Source organism: Schistocerca nitens, chromosome 2 (genome assembly GCF_023898315.1).
Source record: "Schistocerca nitens isolate TAMUIC-IGC-003100 chromosome 2, iqSchNite1.1, whole genome shotgun sequence".
Classification (NCBI taxonomy): Eukaryota; Metazoa; Arthropoda; class Insecta; order Orthoptera; family Acrididae; genus Schistocerca; species Schistocerca nitens.
The window spans coordinates 614,639,893-614,656,027 of record NC_064615.1 but is presented as its reverse complement, the minus strand read 5'-3'; the positions used below and the strand labels follow the sequence as shown (position 1 = coordinate 614,656,027).

The 16,135-nt window shown below is 37.8% G+C and overlaps 1 protein-coding gene across 2 annotated transcripts in view; it reads right to left on the bottom strand.

The window, feature by feature from the left end:
- Positions 1–1,882: 1,882 nt before the first annotated feature.
- Positions 1,883–16,135, bottom strand: part of LOC126236703 (nuclear fragile X mental retardation-interacting protein 1) — a 142,812-nt gene continuing 128,559 nt past the window's right edge. Inside the window, exon 6 of one of the 2 annotated variants that reach the window (XM_049946222.1) lies at positions 1,883–2,787. In XM_049946222.1, coding sequence (XP_049802179.1) covers positions 2,542–2,787 — 246 coding nt within the window. In that variant the 3' untranslated portion in view covers positions 1,883–2,541. The remainder of the gene's footprint in view (positions 2,788–16,135) is intronic. The other variant, XM_049946221.1, reaches the window with a different exon arrangement.

The window sequence follows — 16,135 nt, the reverse complement described above, 5'->3', positions numbered from 1 at the left end:
ATAGAAGCTTAACAACTTCAGTGCAATTCTCTTTAAAACTGAGTTATACCTCCTAGCCCAACACATTGAATTTTAGTGACCTTATTCTTACCTTCATTACTGGAACAATGTTTAAATCCTGGTACCATAGCATACTGTATAAATGTTCTTAACTGTTTCAAAAAACTGGGCTGTCTCTTGATTACTCTCTGCAGTGACCTTCAAAGACTAAATTTAAATTGTGACTTTTACAATGGACAAAATTATGCACAAGCCTCTTATTTCTTTATTCTGTTTTATACATCACTGATGATGGATGTTCCCAAGATAGCTTTGGTCATGGAATTCGTTCAGATCTAGCGCCCTTTCATTCTAAACATTTAATGAGCTGATGTTTGAGGCCTAATGCAGACTGATGTTTGACTTTACGTGCCTTGGAAGGATTTCCTGGATCACCTTTGATTTTAATATAGCAAATGACTTCACTTAACTGGTATCATGTTATATTTCCATGGCTAGTGAGCAAATTTATATTTACTTATGTACTTGGCACTGATCAATTTGTTTACAGGTGAAGTGAACCATTATTACATCTTATAACAAATTAAAAAAAAAAAAAAAATGTTTTAGCTAATCTACAGATCATTACTCATAAAAGTTTCTTTACTTACTCTCCATGATTATATTACATTACATGTATCCAAAATTCATAATCGTGTCATTCATTAATGAACAGATTTTTTTATGTTTGATTGTCACTTTTTTACAAGCAAGCAAGCATGAGTAAGGGGTTGGCTTTCTCAGCAGAAGCATATGTTGTTTTCTCCCTTAGCAAACTCTCATCACCATTTTAAATTTGTCCAGTGTTTTGCAGCTCAATTGTTAAGTTAGTTTAGATACTTCCATTTTCACTTTGCTTGGTAATGTTTACTCTATACCTTGGCAAATGAGATGAAAAACCAATGATCATGACACTACAGCATATTATAACTATCGGTTCTCTCTATAAGACGGCACCTGCATCATTTTCTGAGAATTTAAATTGTTTAGTTTTCAGTTATATCAAAGAATTATAGTATTATGTTTGAAAACTGCAACTATGGTATCTTTATGGCTTATACTGTCAGAAAGGAAAAAAATGCATGTTGTTTCAAAAGACTAACCAGATTTTACAACACTACCTCTTCTAAATGAATGAAGACAGAAACTTTGAGATTTTAACTTACACACAGGACTAAAATGACATTACATTCAAAAGAACCATCCAATTTTACAAGAGTACTTCTCTCACGTGCACAACTGTGTCTGAATTCCAACTCATGCAAAGATAAACTTTCGATTTCAATGGGCAAGTTAAAATCTACTCCAAGTTTCTATCTTCATTCATACAGAAGATGTAGTCTTCTGAAATATGATGAATCATTTTGAAACACCCTGCTTATGAAATATGATGCATATGCTTGAACCATCTCAGATTTTGGATTTTTATATGAATAGTTAGGTCATCAAAATATCATAAATGAATTATCCACAACTAATATTTTATTTTTCTTGTGGTAGAAGTGTCAGTAGATATATTATAGCCAGAAGAACCTTCTTTGATGAAATGAGGCAATCTGATGACATTTGATTAAATAAGAATGTGTGATGGATTCTATTGTCATACGGAGAAAGTGTCAATAAAAACTTACTCCTATACTTAATAGGAAACATCCATTCTTTAGGTATATTTCACAACCAAAATGGAGGGTGGAGAATAGGAAAAGGGACAGGTCTAACACATAAGAGATTAAGTGAGCAAACTGCCAATTTGATATATCATAGTTATGTTCATTGATCTTTTTTAAAAGTCAACCAACAATTATTCCTTTATGACCACTAACAAAGCCATTCGAAAATCATAATGGTTATTTAGCTGGATGATTTTTCAGTGCAGTGTGTTTGATTATATAGCTAGTTTAAATAATCTTTTGATCTACTACATTTTGAACAGAAGTAAAACTAAAAATGAGAATATTATTCTATCTAGGAACAAAATCTGGCAATCACATTTGAACTCAACAGAATGTTCTATTAAAAATGAAAATGAAAATAACAACATTTGTCATTTTAGCAAACTTTGTGCAAGATGCAGCCTTCAATTTTCACTTTGGCATCACAAGGATTCATAACAAGGAATTACACGTCAATAAAGCCTTATACAATGAAGATCAACAGGAACGTAGCACAAATAACAAAGTTCACATAATGGAAAGTATAAAATTTGTATTGACAATATAGCACTCATGTAGATAATTTACTCATTCACATCACCATTCAGTTTCTACTGCTACTTCATTTTGCAAATATGTATATAAATATATCACAATAACACACAGTGACTTAGCAAATTGTTACAGGAAAACAATGATAGATATCTGCAAGTTTTCAAGCAAACATTTTTCAGCTGTTACTAGCACAAAAAATAACACTGAATCACCATGTAAAAATCAATAACAGGCAAAATAACACAAAACTAACAAAACTTCTATTTTTATAGTACATTTAGTGTAACAAATGACTTCAATCATCTTTATCTTCATCACATTTAATGCCTTCACTGCATGGAACACCAAAAAAGTTTTTTTCCACCACATAATGATTACATTGCCTTACAGTTTCTAATTTGCCAAGTATTCTGTCATAAATCATCTGTTTTTCTTCATCCTGTGTGTACTCAGCTGGTACATCAAAGAAATTTTCATTCACCACATACCTGACACACTGCAAGATAACATTCCTTTCATGGCGAATTTCACTGTTAAGGAGCTGAAAAATGAGACATTTAATTTTCTTAGAAAACTATGACAATAAGGTGTAGTGCTTTTTACTTGCTTTTAGTAAATGATCTAACTAGGGACTACAACTACTCGACATCACCAATTTAGACCAAAGTTAAGGTGGATTCAAAAATGAATGAGACAGAAGTGGAAGCTCCAGATGGGTAACTGTTTTGAAAAAAATAGCATTTTTGGTGCAGGTTGGCAAGGCATGAGCCATTAATGTTAAGTGTTGTTTCCATGCAGCAGTTGGTGGAGAGGAAACAATACAGAAGGGTAATCTAGGGCCAGGGGTCAAGTCCTATGAAAAGGAAACCCAAAGAAAACTTTTTGATTCCAAATAAATTTCCAAGAAGTGACTGTAAGATGCACATGAGAACTTTGCACATAAAATATGTTAATTTTGTTATTCTACAATTGATGATTTACACATGGCACAATGATATTCACCGTAAAAACCTAGGAAGTACTTTTGTACACATTATGAATGGCACACTTTTATCCCACAGTTTGGCAGTAAATCACGTACAAGACAAACTTTTGCCAAATGTTGGCGATCGTAGCTGGTGATGTACAATGTAATGTATTTTGATGCAGTCTCCTCCAAGGTCAAAATGAAACTAATGAAATACGATGTCCTGAAACTTTTAATTGCACTCCCTTCTTTAAATGCTATTTGCAGATTACTTATGGGTGGTGTAAGGGCAATCCCTTTTTGGAAATCTATTTGCAATCCCAAATTTTCCTTTGCCTCAGTTTTTCATGCTTGTTATGAAAGTATTAATAAATACAATATATTGAGCATTATTTCAATTTATTTCCATTGTAAGTAACATAAAAATTGAAGATAAAAAATAATTTCCACTAGGGGACTCGACCCTATGCCCTTCAGATTACTGATCTGTAATCTTTCCACTGCACCAACCACTGCCTAGAAACTGCCTTAACATAACTGGCTCCTCCCTTGCTCGAACCATGCCAAAAATGCTATATTTTTCGGAACCTTTCGAGATCTGGGGCACACACTTCTGTCACTTTCATTTGGACAAAATTAATGACGACGGGTAGGTGAAGTTCCCTTGTAAGTTAAAAAAAAGTTTGCAAAATAATACAACAATCTATCAATTTAGAAAAAAGAAATCACTAGGAATACTCTACTAGTGTGATGACTGAGCCATTCTTCAAGCAACATGATAAGATTTGGATGTAGGAAAATGTTGATCATGATGTGTAGTGTTTGTGAAGTAACTCAGGAGACCAGAGGGTGCACACAGCAGTGTGCGTAATGCCTCATGCCTCTGTCTACATGTATCATCTGAGCTGTTCCTTGCACCAATTATTATCAAAGTGCTCAGTATATCTTGTGAAGGTTTTATGTAACATTTAAGGTTTTTAAAGTTTAAAATCAGAATTTGATATGAAAATGTTTTCTAATGCAATATCTGTAGATCAGCTACAGGTACTGCCAAAACAGCTACTCACTTGCAAATTAAATAGAAGAAACTACAATGTTAGAAACACAGTTGCTTCTGTTACACATCAGTGGATTTAACCATTTAAGTTGAACAACTGTTAAAAGTTCAGGGATTGTCAATAATGAGAATCACCTTTCTTTGATAGATGTCAACAAAGAAATACATAATAAGCACAAAAAGGAAATGTGTTATTTTGAATTGCTGGGTATCATAATAGTAAACTTCTAAACAAAATGTTCAAATGCGTGTGAATTCTTAAGGGACAAAACTGCTTAGGTCATCGGTCCCTAGACTTACACACTACTTAAACTAACTTATGCTAAGAACACAAACACCATGCCCGAGGGAGGACTCGAACCTCCGGCAAGAGGGACTTCTCAACAAATTCAAGGATACTCATACATAAAACTCTTCTCATGCATTACACTAACAAAATTAGGAGATGATGAAACTAAAAATGTTTGAAAGGAACATTTTAAGAACAATTAGTTAGAGGAATTCAGAGCAGAATAAAGAAAACCAACAAAAACAAAAGTCTTATGATTCATATGAAGAGACAGACATCACATCCTCAATTAAAGCCAGGAGTCTCCACTGGATCAGGTATGTACTTTAAGCTCCAGCATAAAGGGAAAAAAATCCACCAAGTGTGTACAGGGCACTTTTGAGAACAAAATCCTCTTGCAGACCTTTGACAACATCAGAGAAGATATGAAAGTCATACACATGAGGAAATTAAATCCCAAGATAGAACACCTAGCACAGCACTGTGAAATCAGCAGTGAACCTTGTTTCTATTATGTTATTATCATTACTTTATGATTTGAAATATTCCCGGTGTAAGAAGATTTTGAATCTTTCTACGGTATTCAGCTAGGTAATGTAATCAAGAAGGTGTGATACTTCGACAAATTGATTTCTTGCCATCTTCAGGCACTCTCCCCAACCCCCACCCACCCATCCATCCTTGAGGTGGATGGGCGGGATGGTTGATACCTCTCAAGCTCTTGCGGCCTTTCTTCTTATATTTATTTTGTTTTGACACTGTTTACTTGTGGTTTGGGTGGGATGATTTGGGTGGGCTCATTTTCCAAATATTGTCTTGGACTTTATTGCCACCCCCCCCCCCCCCCACCCCCGCCCAACTCCTCTGCCTGGTCATCTGCAGGGATGGGCCTGGTGCAGTGGTGGAGAAAGCAGTGATGATACATTCTCATCCTCCACAGCTACCATGACAGAAGTAGATTTCCACACAGACTGCCACTGTGTTTTGACCATACTCAAGCTTGGGATGCATGCCTCACTTAAATGCTCTGCCACAATGGACTTCGTCAGTTGTTCGTTTTGTGTACAGAATTTATGGTCAGTGCATCTCTTCTATACCATCCATGTAGTCTGGCCTGCCTACACGCATTTTCCCACACTGGCAAATTATGAGATAGATTCCCAGTTTACAGAGACCTGTGTCATCCCTGACCGACCTCAACAAGGCTTTCATCATGGCTGGTGGGTGGAACCTGCACTGTGTTATGTTTCTGCCGTAATCTTCTGACTTTTACAGATGTGTTCCCACAGTCTACCAAAGATGAATAGAAACCTATTGTGGCAGCAATTATCCTGTATGTTGGGAACCTACAGGATAATTGCTGTCACAGTAGGTTTCTCATCTTTGGCAGGCTGCAGCCTAGGCTTCTTCGGTCTTATGGTACATTTTATCTGGGGGTTGCCATAACTGTTCATAAGCCTCACAGCCTTCAGTTGCAGCAATTCGGCTGCTAGACTGTCTTGGTCTGAGGTTTCATATGCTCTGTGCACTAGTGTCCTCCTCATAGTGAAGTGTCATAATAGCTGGAGCCATGCAAGTACAAATCCGGATGCACCAATTTAAGGTAAATGCAGTGTCCAAGTGTGGCATATGGCCTTGACATGCACATCAAGAAATGATTATTTTCTTCCATCTCCATCATTAAATGATGTTTTGGTGCAGCAAATTCAGGTGTTGTAGGAAGTCTGAAGTCATGTCATATGCGTGGCCAGATTATAAGTGTATCATCCACATGTAAATAAAGCACAAGGGCATGCAGGCTACTGACTCCAGGGTTTCTTCAACAAATGCCTCCATAAACATATTGGCCACAATGGGCCGCCCATTGCTGCCTCATCTGTTTGTTCATGATAATTGCAGTTGAATAGAAATTAGGCTGATGTAAGCAGAAACTCAAGTAGTTTTGTCATAAGTGGCCCGAACTTTTCTCCTATGAGGTTTAGGAAGTCTCTTAAAAGGTATCATTGTGAAGAGAGACGCCACATTGAAGCTCACCACAAGGTCATCTTGGCCCAGTTGGAAGTTAAGATCCTGCTGGATGAAATGCATCAAATTTTGTATGTGGTACTGGCATTTGCCCACAAAGGGGCTTAGCATCACTGTTGGGTGTTTGCTAATACGACAATCAATCAACAGGAAAGACTGAAGATGGCTTGCCAAAATATCAAACCCTCTGAATGGTGTCACCCTGCTGAGTACCAGATAAATATGCAGAATTATTAATTAGACTCAATTATTAAAGAAACATCAAAATGGAAACTCAAAATAAGCTAAAACGAGCCTGTAGATGGAATTCACTTAATGGTCAATACCCAAACCACCTGGGAAACGTCAATATTGACACAGATGTGATGCACCTATGGCTTAGAATACACAGACTGAGGGCGAAATCATAAGCTCTAATAGTAACTGCCCTAGATGAAGGCCTCAAGGATAAAGAACTACAAAAAAAGTTATAACAAAACTGCTCAAGATGATGGTAGTCAACTTTATGGGGTACTCTCCAAGGCAAAAACCACATACTGTTAGGCTGTCATATATTTATGAAACATGAATACAGAATGAAGTGTGCACATACCTTCACTGGCAAATATGAGGAGCTCTAGCAACATTAGATCTTTTCAAAAAAATGGTACAAGCACACAGCAAAAGCAGTCACAACAGCTGGATGTAGCACTATCCTGTATGACCAATACACACATTTTGACTTAATAGTTGCAGCTAACTAGCCTGACATTGTTGAACGCCAGCCAAACCCAAGAGCATGCCTCCTAATTGATTTATCAGCACTGTATGAAGAGAATATTAACAATCAAGTGGTGCAGAAGGAACTGAGCATCAGGGACAGTCAAATGTAGAGTGAAGGAACTAATGTCATCACTGTCACGGGTGCCATGGGATCTATATCACAAAACCTGAAGATGCTCTGTCTAGAATCTTAGGATATGTAAACACAGTGAAATACAAGGTATAGTGCTGTTTGGAATCACCCATATCTTGCACAAAGTATTGTAAAACTGTTTAAGTCACCAGTTGTACTCCTGCGGTAGATGGATATAACCTGAAATAGACCTGACTGTATCCAGAAATGTAATCTATGATGTGAAAAATAAAGATGGTGGTGGTGGTGGTGGTGGTGGTGGTAGTAGTATTAACAGTCCCCATTGTTCCTGTAAGCCACACTCAGTTTCCACAATAGCCAGAAATAGTTTGCAGCATCCTAGGTCGACAATTTGTGAAGGAATTTTGTGGGAATGATGCCTTTGCAGTCATAGAAAAAGGTTTCAATGTTTCTCCCTGGGGAAAGATGTGTTTTGAAGCTCACAGCACATGGCATGGCATGGCGTGGCGTGGCATGGCGTGGCATGGCGTGCCTCCACAATATGATATTCATTACTTTTATCTTAGGAATGAAGTGATGGCTTAGTATTCTCTAACCAGTAACTTGAAAAAATTAGCCTCTCATTGAAATTCTTTCTGTAGAGGCTGAAAATGAGGTCAGTGCAACAACTCCATACCAATAATGATGAATTTTCTCATGTTGGCTATAAGAGAATGGGCCAGTACATACTAATGTGAACCAATGGAGCTCTTCTCTATATTTGTATAGGGTATCCAGAAATGTAATCTATAATGTGAAAAATAAAGATATAAGAATATAACTAAACAATGGAAAGAGAAAGAGAGCACAGAATATGAGCAACAAACAGTACACAAAAAATAAAAAAAGGTATTTCTAGTTACCTAGCAGCAAAAATAGGCAGAAAACAAAGTGATTTGATAAAAGAAAGGGCAAACAGATGGGAATGAGTGATGAGAATTAACTTTGATACATCTGCCGAACCCCATCACAAACAGAACAAGAGGTACATGAAAAACAAAATGTAAGCAAAAGAAACAATTTGAAAATACAGGAAGTTACAAGTCTCAGAAGAATTAGCAAGAGCAAAAACATGGAAGGACACCAGACGAAATTGGAAGGAAATACCAGTTTTAACAGAAAATAGTGAAGAGAAAGCATCCAAGGACAGGAAAGGCAGGAAAATCCAGACAAAGAGATGGAAATGAAAAATAAAGTAAAATTATGACACTGATGAATAGAAAAAGTTAATGCATAGATACATCATCAAAGGCCACATTATTTCACGATGTATATTTTAACTTCTGCCATGCACTTCAATGTGGTGTGCAGAAGTTTTTTAAATTGTTTCACTCTGCAAACAAGAGCATCTTCAGTTGCTTGTTGTGCTAATGGAAGCATGGTGAAGTTTCAATGTTCTGTTCAGTATCATCGTCAACACAAAGCAGCGTATGTTAATGACTATGGTGAACAGTGCTTTAAACCTTCAGTGTGATGACATCATGACAATAAGCATTTGAACATGCTCTCTTTTACAGAGTCGAACTAATAATAGAGCAAATATACTTGTGGGAATCTATATGCACGAAAATTTGTAATGGTTGCTGTGCAGTTTGTGAACAGGAGTAGAATGAAAAAAAAAAAAAAAAAAAAAAAAAAAAAAAAAAAAAAAAAAAATGGTTCATGCATATTCATGCTGAATACAATGAAACACCTGTTTTACTTTTTAGTGCAGTCCAGACTTAAAAAAACGCAAAATGGAGGAAAATGTACATTGGAAAAATGTTAAAGCCACCCAAACACAAGCAAAAACACACGTAATTGACATATATGATTAAAAATCACAATCCTGTCCAATACTTTGTATAAAATCTGTCTAAGTGAAGGAAATGAAATATACAATACAGTGTTTACAGTTTTTAAAAAATCGGGTACAAGGTAATTGGGCTGTTTTTCAACATGCTACAACCAGAAATTATATGTTCAAAACATGCATTTTTGAGAGATCATCCTATTGTGCTGACTCAGAAAAAACATAAATAAATGAACATGTTGAATTAAACCAAAAACATCACAGCAGTTATGCGGTTAAACAATAAGCATAAATGCAAACATCTGTTTAATGACAATTTTTGTCACCACTGCTATTTTGTTTAATGTTTTTCTTATGAGCCGCACTTCCAAAGCTCACCACCATTAAAGCATTATTTTGGGCTTAATGAGAAACAGAGACATCAAAAAATGGGTTTACTTCCCTAATTGACATTACAACTTATTAAAAGTCAGCTCAGTTAATTTCTGTGCACTGTGTAAAACGTAAATTTGAAAGAAAGCTCAGGTGCTACAGTTCCGTTTCATGCCCTCTGTCACTACTGCCACTCTTTAAGATCTATAGTTTGTGGTGTGTGGGGTACAAAGTATATATGTGAGCAATGTATGTAGTTCTTGTAACTGTATCATGTCAGATTTGAACACAAAAGTCTTTAAAATGTGCTATCACAAAACCCTTCTTCTATTCCCACTTGACATCTCTGTCATAAAACATCATCAGCATGAAAAGTGTATTTTCAGCACTTCACAAAATGGTTTCACCCCTACCTGCACTCCTGTAGTTGAAGGGCCACTTGCCCTCTCCAGACATCCAGTAGGTGAGCTCATTTCGTGTGTGTATGTGTGTGTGTGTGTGACGCTTCCTCAATTATGACTGAGCATATTCTTCAAGACTCAGTGTTTGAACTTAAAAGATTGATGACTGATATTGATGCTGGATACACTAAATCAGAAACACATGCAAAAAGATGAGACTTAGTTGTGAGTGTACAAGAAACAGTGGTGGGTGCCCCTTTGTCACGTACTGGTTTGGTCCAGAACACTTTGTGCTGACTGTCTTGGTTTTCTATTACCACTGCAGCCTAGCAGTAGTTGTATCACAACTGAGCAGTGGAGCTAAATATTGAGGACTGTGTTGGCAACACCAATTGTGGATTACATTAGCACTTTCTCTCTCATGTCTCCCCTCTCCACAACAGCCTAAAATATTCCCTTAACTCCACCACCACCACCACCACCACCACCACCACCACCACCACCTGAGATGTGAACCATTTGTCTTTTGTGCCACTTATAACTCCCCCCCCTCTTGGACCATGAACCTTGCCGTTGGTGGGGGGGGGGGGGGGGCTTGCGTGTGTCAGCGATACAGATAGCCATATCATAGGTGAAACCAGAACAGAGAGGTATCTGTTGAGAGGCTATACAAACATGTGTTTCCTGAAGAGGAGCAGCAGCCTTTTCAGTAGTTGCAAGGGCAACTGTCTGGATGATTGACTGATCTGGCCTTGTAACTTCAACCAAAACAGCCTTGCTGTGCTGGTACTGTGAACAGCTGAAAGATAGGGGACACTACAGCCGTAAGTTTCCCCAAGGGCATGCAGCTCTACTGTACGGTTTAATGATGATGGCATCCTCTTGGATAAAATATTCCCCGAGTTAAAATAGTCCCCATTCGGATCTCCGGGAGGGGACTACTCACTAGGATGTTGTTACCAGGAGTAACAAAACTGGCACTCTATGGATCAGAGCATGGAATGTCAGATTCCTTAATCGGGCAGGTAGGTTAGAAAATTTAAAAAAGGATTTGAATAGGTTAAAGTTAGATAAAGTGGAAATTAGTGAAGTTTGGTGTCAGGAGGAACAGGACTTCTGGTCAGCTGAATACAGGGTTATAAATACAAAATCAAATAGGGGTAACACAGGAATAGGTTTAATAAGGAGTAAAAAAATAGCAGTGCAGATAAGTGACTACGAACAGCATAGTGAATGCATTATTGCAGCCAAGATACCGTATTTACTCGAATCTAAGCCGCACTCGAATCTAAGCCGCACCCGAAAAATGAGACTCGAAATCGAGGAAAAAAAATTTTCCCGAATCTAAGCCACACCTGAAATTTGAGACTCGAAATTCAAGGGGAGAGAAAAGTTTTAGGCCGCACCTCCAAGACTAAACAAAGTTGGTCCATTGTAATATGAGACACAATTTAGGTCGAATGAATGACGATACAGCTACAGTAGTTTGGTTCGAGTCGAAAGCTTAGAAGTTAAGCTTTACCAGGTAGCCATTGCTATGCGTCAGGCGCTCCGTCCGTATTTATACGGGTACCCTTCCTTTTTCACGTGCTTCGACTAGTTTGAATTCATTGCTTATTTTTCTTTGATCTGATAAGTGCCGTTCTCTTTGTTATAGGTGTTTATGTCACTCTAAATTGAAAATGCATTACTGTAATGTGTCATGCATTGTTTGTCGCATTCTGATAATAAGTGCTTACGGCCTGTCACCGCTCGCGGCATGGCTTGCTTTTGTGTGCGCTACCACCACTTACAATTTAAAAAAAAAAAAGAGAGTAATTGTCTCATTAGCGAAACAATGGCAAGAGACTGCTATTTGTTGTTATTGCTGCTTTCTTTGTTAATGATCAACAAGAACCAAATAATAGACTGCATATGATAGAAGATGTTCTGAACGAGAGTTTAGCGAAAATTTTTATCCGTTTGAAAATCTTTGCAGACACCACTTTAGTACATTACATTCTGCACAGAGCCATCTTAGATTTAAAAATCTAGTCAATTGCTGTGCTTCATTTCTGACTGTATAACTATTAGGCACACGAATAATACAAATATAAACATGAAATGATATGTATATTCTTCCGCGTTTGCTGTTGTCTCACTCTAGTTTCGTAGTTTATTAGGCAGACAGGATTTAAATGAGATAGCAGCAAACACGAAACACATACATGGCAAAATGTTTATATTCGAATTATTCTTATGGTGAAGAGAATACTGCATGTGATTCACAATTCATAAAAGTTCCTATTAGCAACCATGTCTTCTCACAGGTAGGAAAAAATTCAGATCGTAGAGTTGGCCATATTGAAAAACATCCCAAACAGTCTTGCCAGTTGGATTTTCATAGTACACTGAAGTGCTGCTACATTCGAAGATAAGCAATACGGAATTTGTATTCACTTTGTTGGATAATGTATGAAAATGCAGTGGTCGAAACTCAGGGCGGCGAAAAAAGCTCGTCTTCCACCTTTTTTTATTTAATTTATTTAATGACGCAGAGGTTTTGGCACCAGTATTTATCTTTGTGCCTGCAAAGCATACCTGTGTAGCGCTACATATATTCGATGGCAGAAGTTAGTTGTGGCAGCACCTACCAAATTTTTCAGAACTTCCGCTTGCTTTGCACTCGATTCTAAGGCACAGGCGGTTTTTTGGATCACAAAAACCGAAAAAAACGTGTGGCTTAGATTCGAGTAAATATGGTATACACGAAGCCCACGCCCACCACACTAGTACAAGTCCATATTCCAACCAGTTTCGCAGATGAGGAGGAGATTGAAGAAATGTATGATGAGATAAAAGACATTATTCAAATAATTAAGGGTTCTGAAAATGTAATAGTCATGGGGGACTGGAATTTGATAGTCGGAAAAGGAAGAGAAGGAAAAGCAGCAGGTGAATATGGATTGGAGGAAAGGAATGAAAGAGGAAGCTGCCTGACAGAATTCTGCACAGAGAATAATTTAATCATACCTAACACTTTGTTTACGAATCATGAGAGAAGGTTGTATATGTGGAAGAGACCTGCAGACACTGGAAGGTTTCAGATTGATTATATAATGGTTAGACAGAGATTTAGGAACCAGATTTTTAATTGTAAGACATTGCCATGGGCAGATGTGAACTCTGACCACAATTTATTGGTTATGAACAGCAGATTAAAACTGAAAAAACTGCAAAAAGGCAGGAATTTAAGGAGATGGGACCCGGATAAACTGAAAGAACAAAAGGATGTAGAGGGGGGGAGGGGGGGGGGGGGGAATGATCATCACAATAAAATATGGGAAATCAGGGCCGGCACAGAAAGATATAGGTGTTTGTTTTTTCTGTGTGCTGTACAAGATGGGAATAATAGTGTGTCATTGTGAATGTGGTTTGATTAAATCTCTGCCAGGCACTTAAATGTGATTTGCACAGTATCCATGCAGATATAGGTGTAGATGTAGCAAGCAGTAAAGGAAACAAAAGAAGAATTTGGAGTAGGAATTAAAGTCCAGGGAGAAAAAATAAAAACTTTGAGGTCTGCTGATGACATTGTAATTGTCAGAGACAGCGGAGGAGTTGGAAGAGCAGTTGAACGTAATGGACAGCATCTTGAAAGGAGGATATAAGATGATGATCAACAAAAGCAAACAAGAATAATGGAATGTAGTCAAATTAAATCAGGCAATGCTGAGGGAATTAGAGTAGGAAATGAGACACTTAAAGTAGTAAAGGAGTTTTGCTATTTTGGAAGCAAAAAACTGATGATGGATGAAGTAAAGAGGATATAAAATGTAGACTGGCAATGGGAAGAAAAGCATTTCTGAAGAGGGTTGGGTTGGGTTGTTTGTGAGAAGAGACCAAACTGCGAGGTCATCGGTCTCGTCGGATCAGGGAAGGAAGTCGGCCATGCCCTTTCAGAGGAACCATCCCGGCATTTGCCTAGAGCGATTTAGGGAAATCACGGAAAACCTAAATCAGGATGGCCGGACGCGGGATTGAACTTTCGTCTTCCCGAATGCAACCACTAACCACTGTGCCACCTCGCTTGGTGCATTTCTGAAGAAGAGAAATTTGTTGACAGGAAGTGTCAGGAAGTATTTGTATGGAGACTAGCCATGTATGAAAGTGAAAAATGGATAATAAACAATTTAGACAAGATAAGAATAGAAGAAGTTGAAATGTGGTGCTACAGAAGGATGCTGAAGATTAGATGGGTAGATCACGTAACTAATGAGGAGGTACTGAACAGAATTGGGGAGAAGAGAAATTTGTGGTACAACCTGACTGCAAGAAGGGATCAGCTGACAGGACACTTCTGAGGCATCAAGGAATCACCAATATAGTACTGGAGTGAAGTGTGTGTGTGTGTGTGTGTGTGTGTGTGTGTGTGTGTGTGTGTGTGTGTGTGTGTGTGTGTGCGTGTGTGTGTGTGAGGGGGGGGGGGGGGTAAAGATAATCATAGAGGGAACCAAGTGATTAGAGCAGATTCAGAGGGATGGAGGTTGCAGTAATTACTCAGAGATGAAGAGGCCTGCACAGGATAGCGTAGTGCGGAGAGCTGCATCAAACCAGTCCTTGGACTGAAAACCACAACAACAACAACAACAACAACAACAACATAACTCATTCAGTCACATCAATTTTCAACAGGGAGAAAACGGGATGGAGTGAAGCGAGACATCGAGTAAGAACTTAGAAACGAGGCAAATCTATGAAGAAATGTAAAAATCAGGGAACTTTTAGCATTGATCCTATGACTTCATCACAGGAGCTATGAATTTATAGTACACCATAAATTCATAGACCCTGTGATGAACCCATAAGATCAATGCTAAAAGTTCCCCGATTTTACATTTCTTCCTAGATTCACCTCGATACTGCGAAAAATATAAAATTGGAGAACGTAAAATCAAAGTTCTACTATAGTGGATGGCAAGAACCAGATACATACTTTAGAACATGTTCCAATTTTCGTAGTTCTCAAGTATCAATGCTGGGCAAAAAAAACTTAAAATGCCTGCAAGATGAAGCAGGGACCAACGTAACTGTCACTATATTACAGGCTCTGTGACAGCATAATGTGTGTTAACAATGCAGCCTGTCATAAGCACACTTTCCTCACTAACGGGACAGAAAGACAAAGTGGTGACATTGAATTTGGGTACATGTGGCAAATCACTGAACAAACACATTAAAAGAATGGCAAGCCTCCACAACAGGGAGGCATCACACTGTCATAAAAATGTGGACAATGTCTGTACCTCAGCTTGTCCCATAGAATGCTTTCCTCTTTATGAAGTCAAGAGACTGAGCAGTGGTGGGACTAGAATAGATGGTGGTAGGACAAATTTGACAATGTCTGCAGTCATAGCAATAACCACATGGCATGAATGCTAAGGCACGACTCTCATTGAGAGACCACCTCAGAAATAATAGGCCCGACACAGATATTTGCTAGTGTGCCTGTGAATGAAGCTGGTGCATTACTGTGAAAAGTGGTGACACTATAAAAATCTTGAATGCAAAAATCTTGAAAATTCTTGGTGTTCCACAGCTTTTAAATATTTCTTAAAGGATGTCTTCTAAATACCATGAACTTCACTTGAAACACTTATTAGTCAAATCAGTATTCAGGTATACAGCACATCACTATGACATATCATCTATCTCTTTATCAATGACATGAGTGTCAATTATAAATTCTTTGTGATTTTCAATTGACACCATTCCTGCCATTGACGATGAGTTATACAGATGAATACCAGTTTAGCTAATAAATGTTTAAGTGCTGCTCATGATGTTTAGATGTTGTTTAGCAAATGGTGACATCATGTTCATGTAGTGAAGTATTGGACTGACAGACATTTAAAAAGAATGTCAACACCCTATGGAAGGAACTGCTGCCTATACAAAAAAGGTAGAGAACAAATATTATTTTTTATTGCTCCATATAACTTGCAATGAAATAATGAATTTACCATAAATTAGACAGAATCAACAATGAGGAATGTGGTATGAGATTCATAGACGAATTAACACAGTTGTCCTAGGAATTTCAGCAATTTCC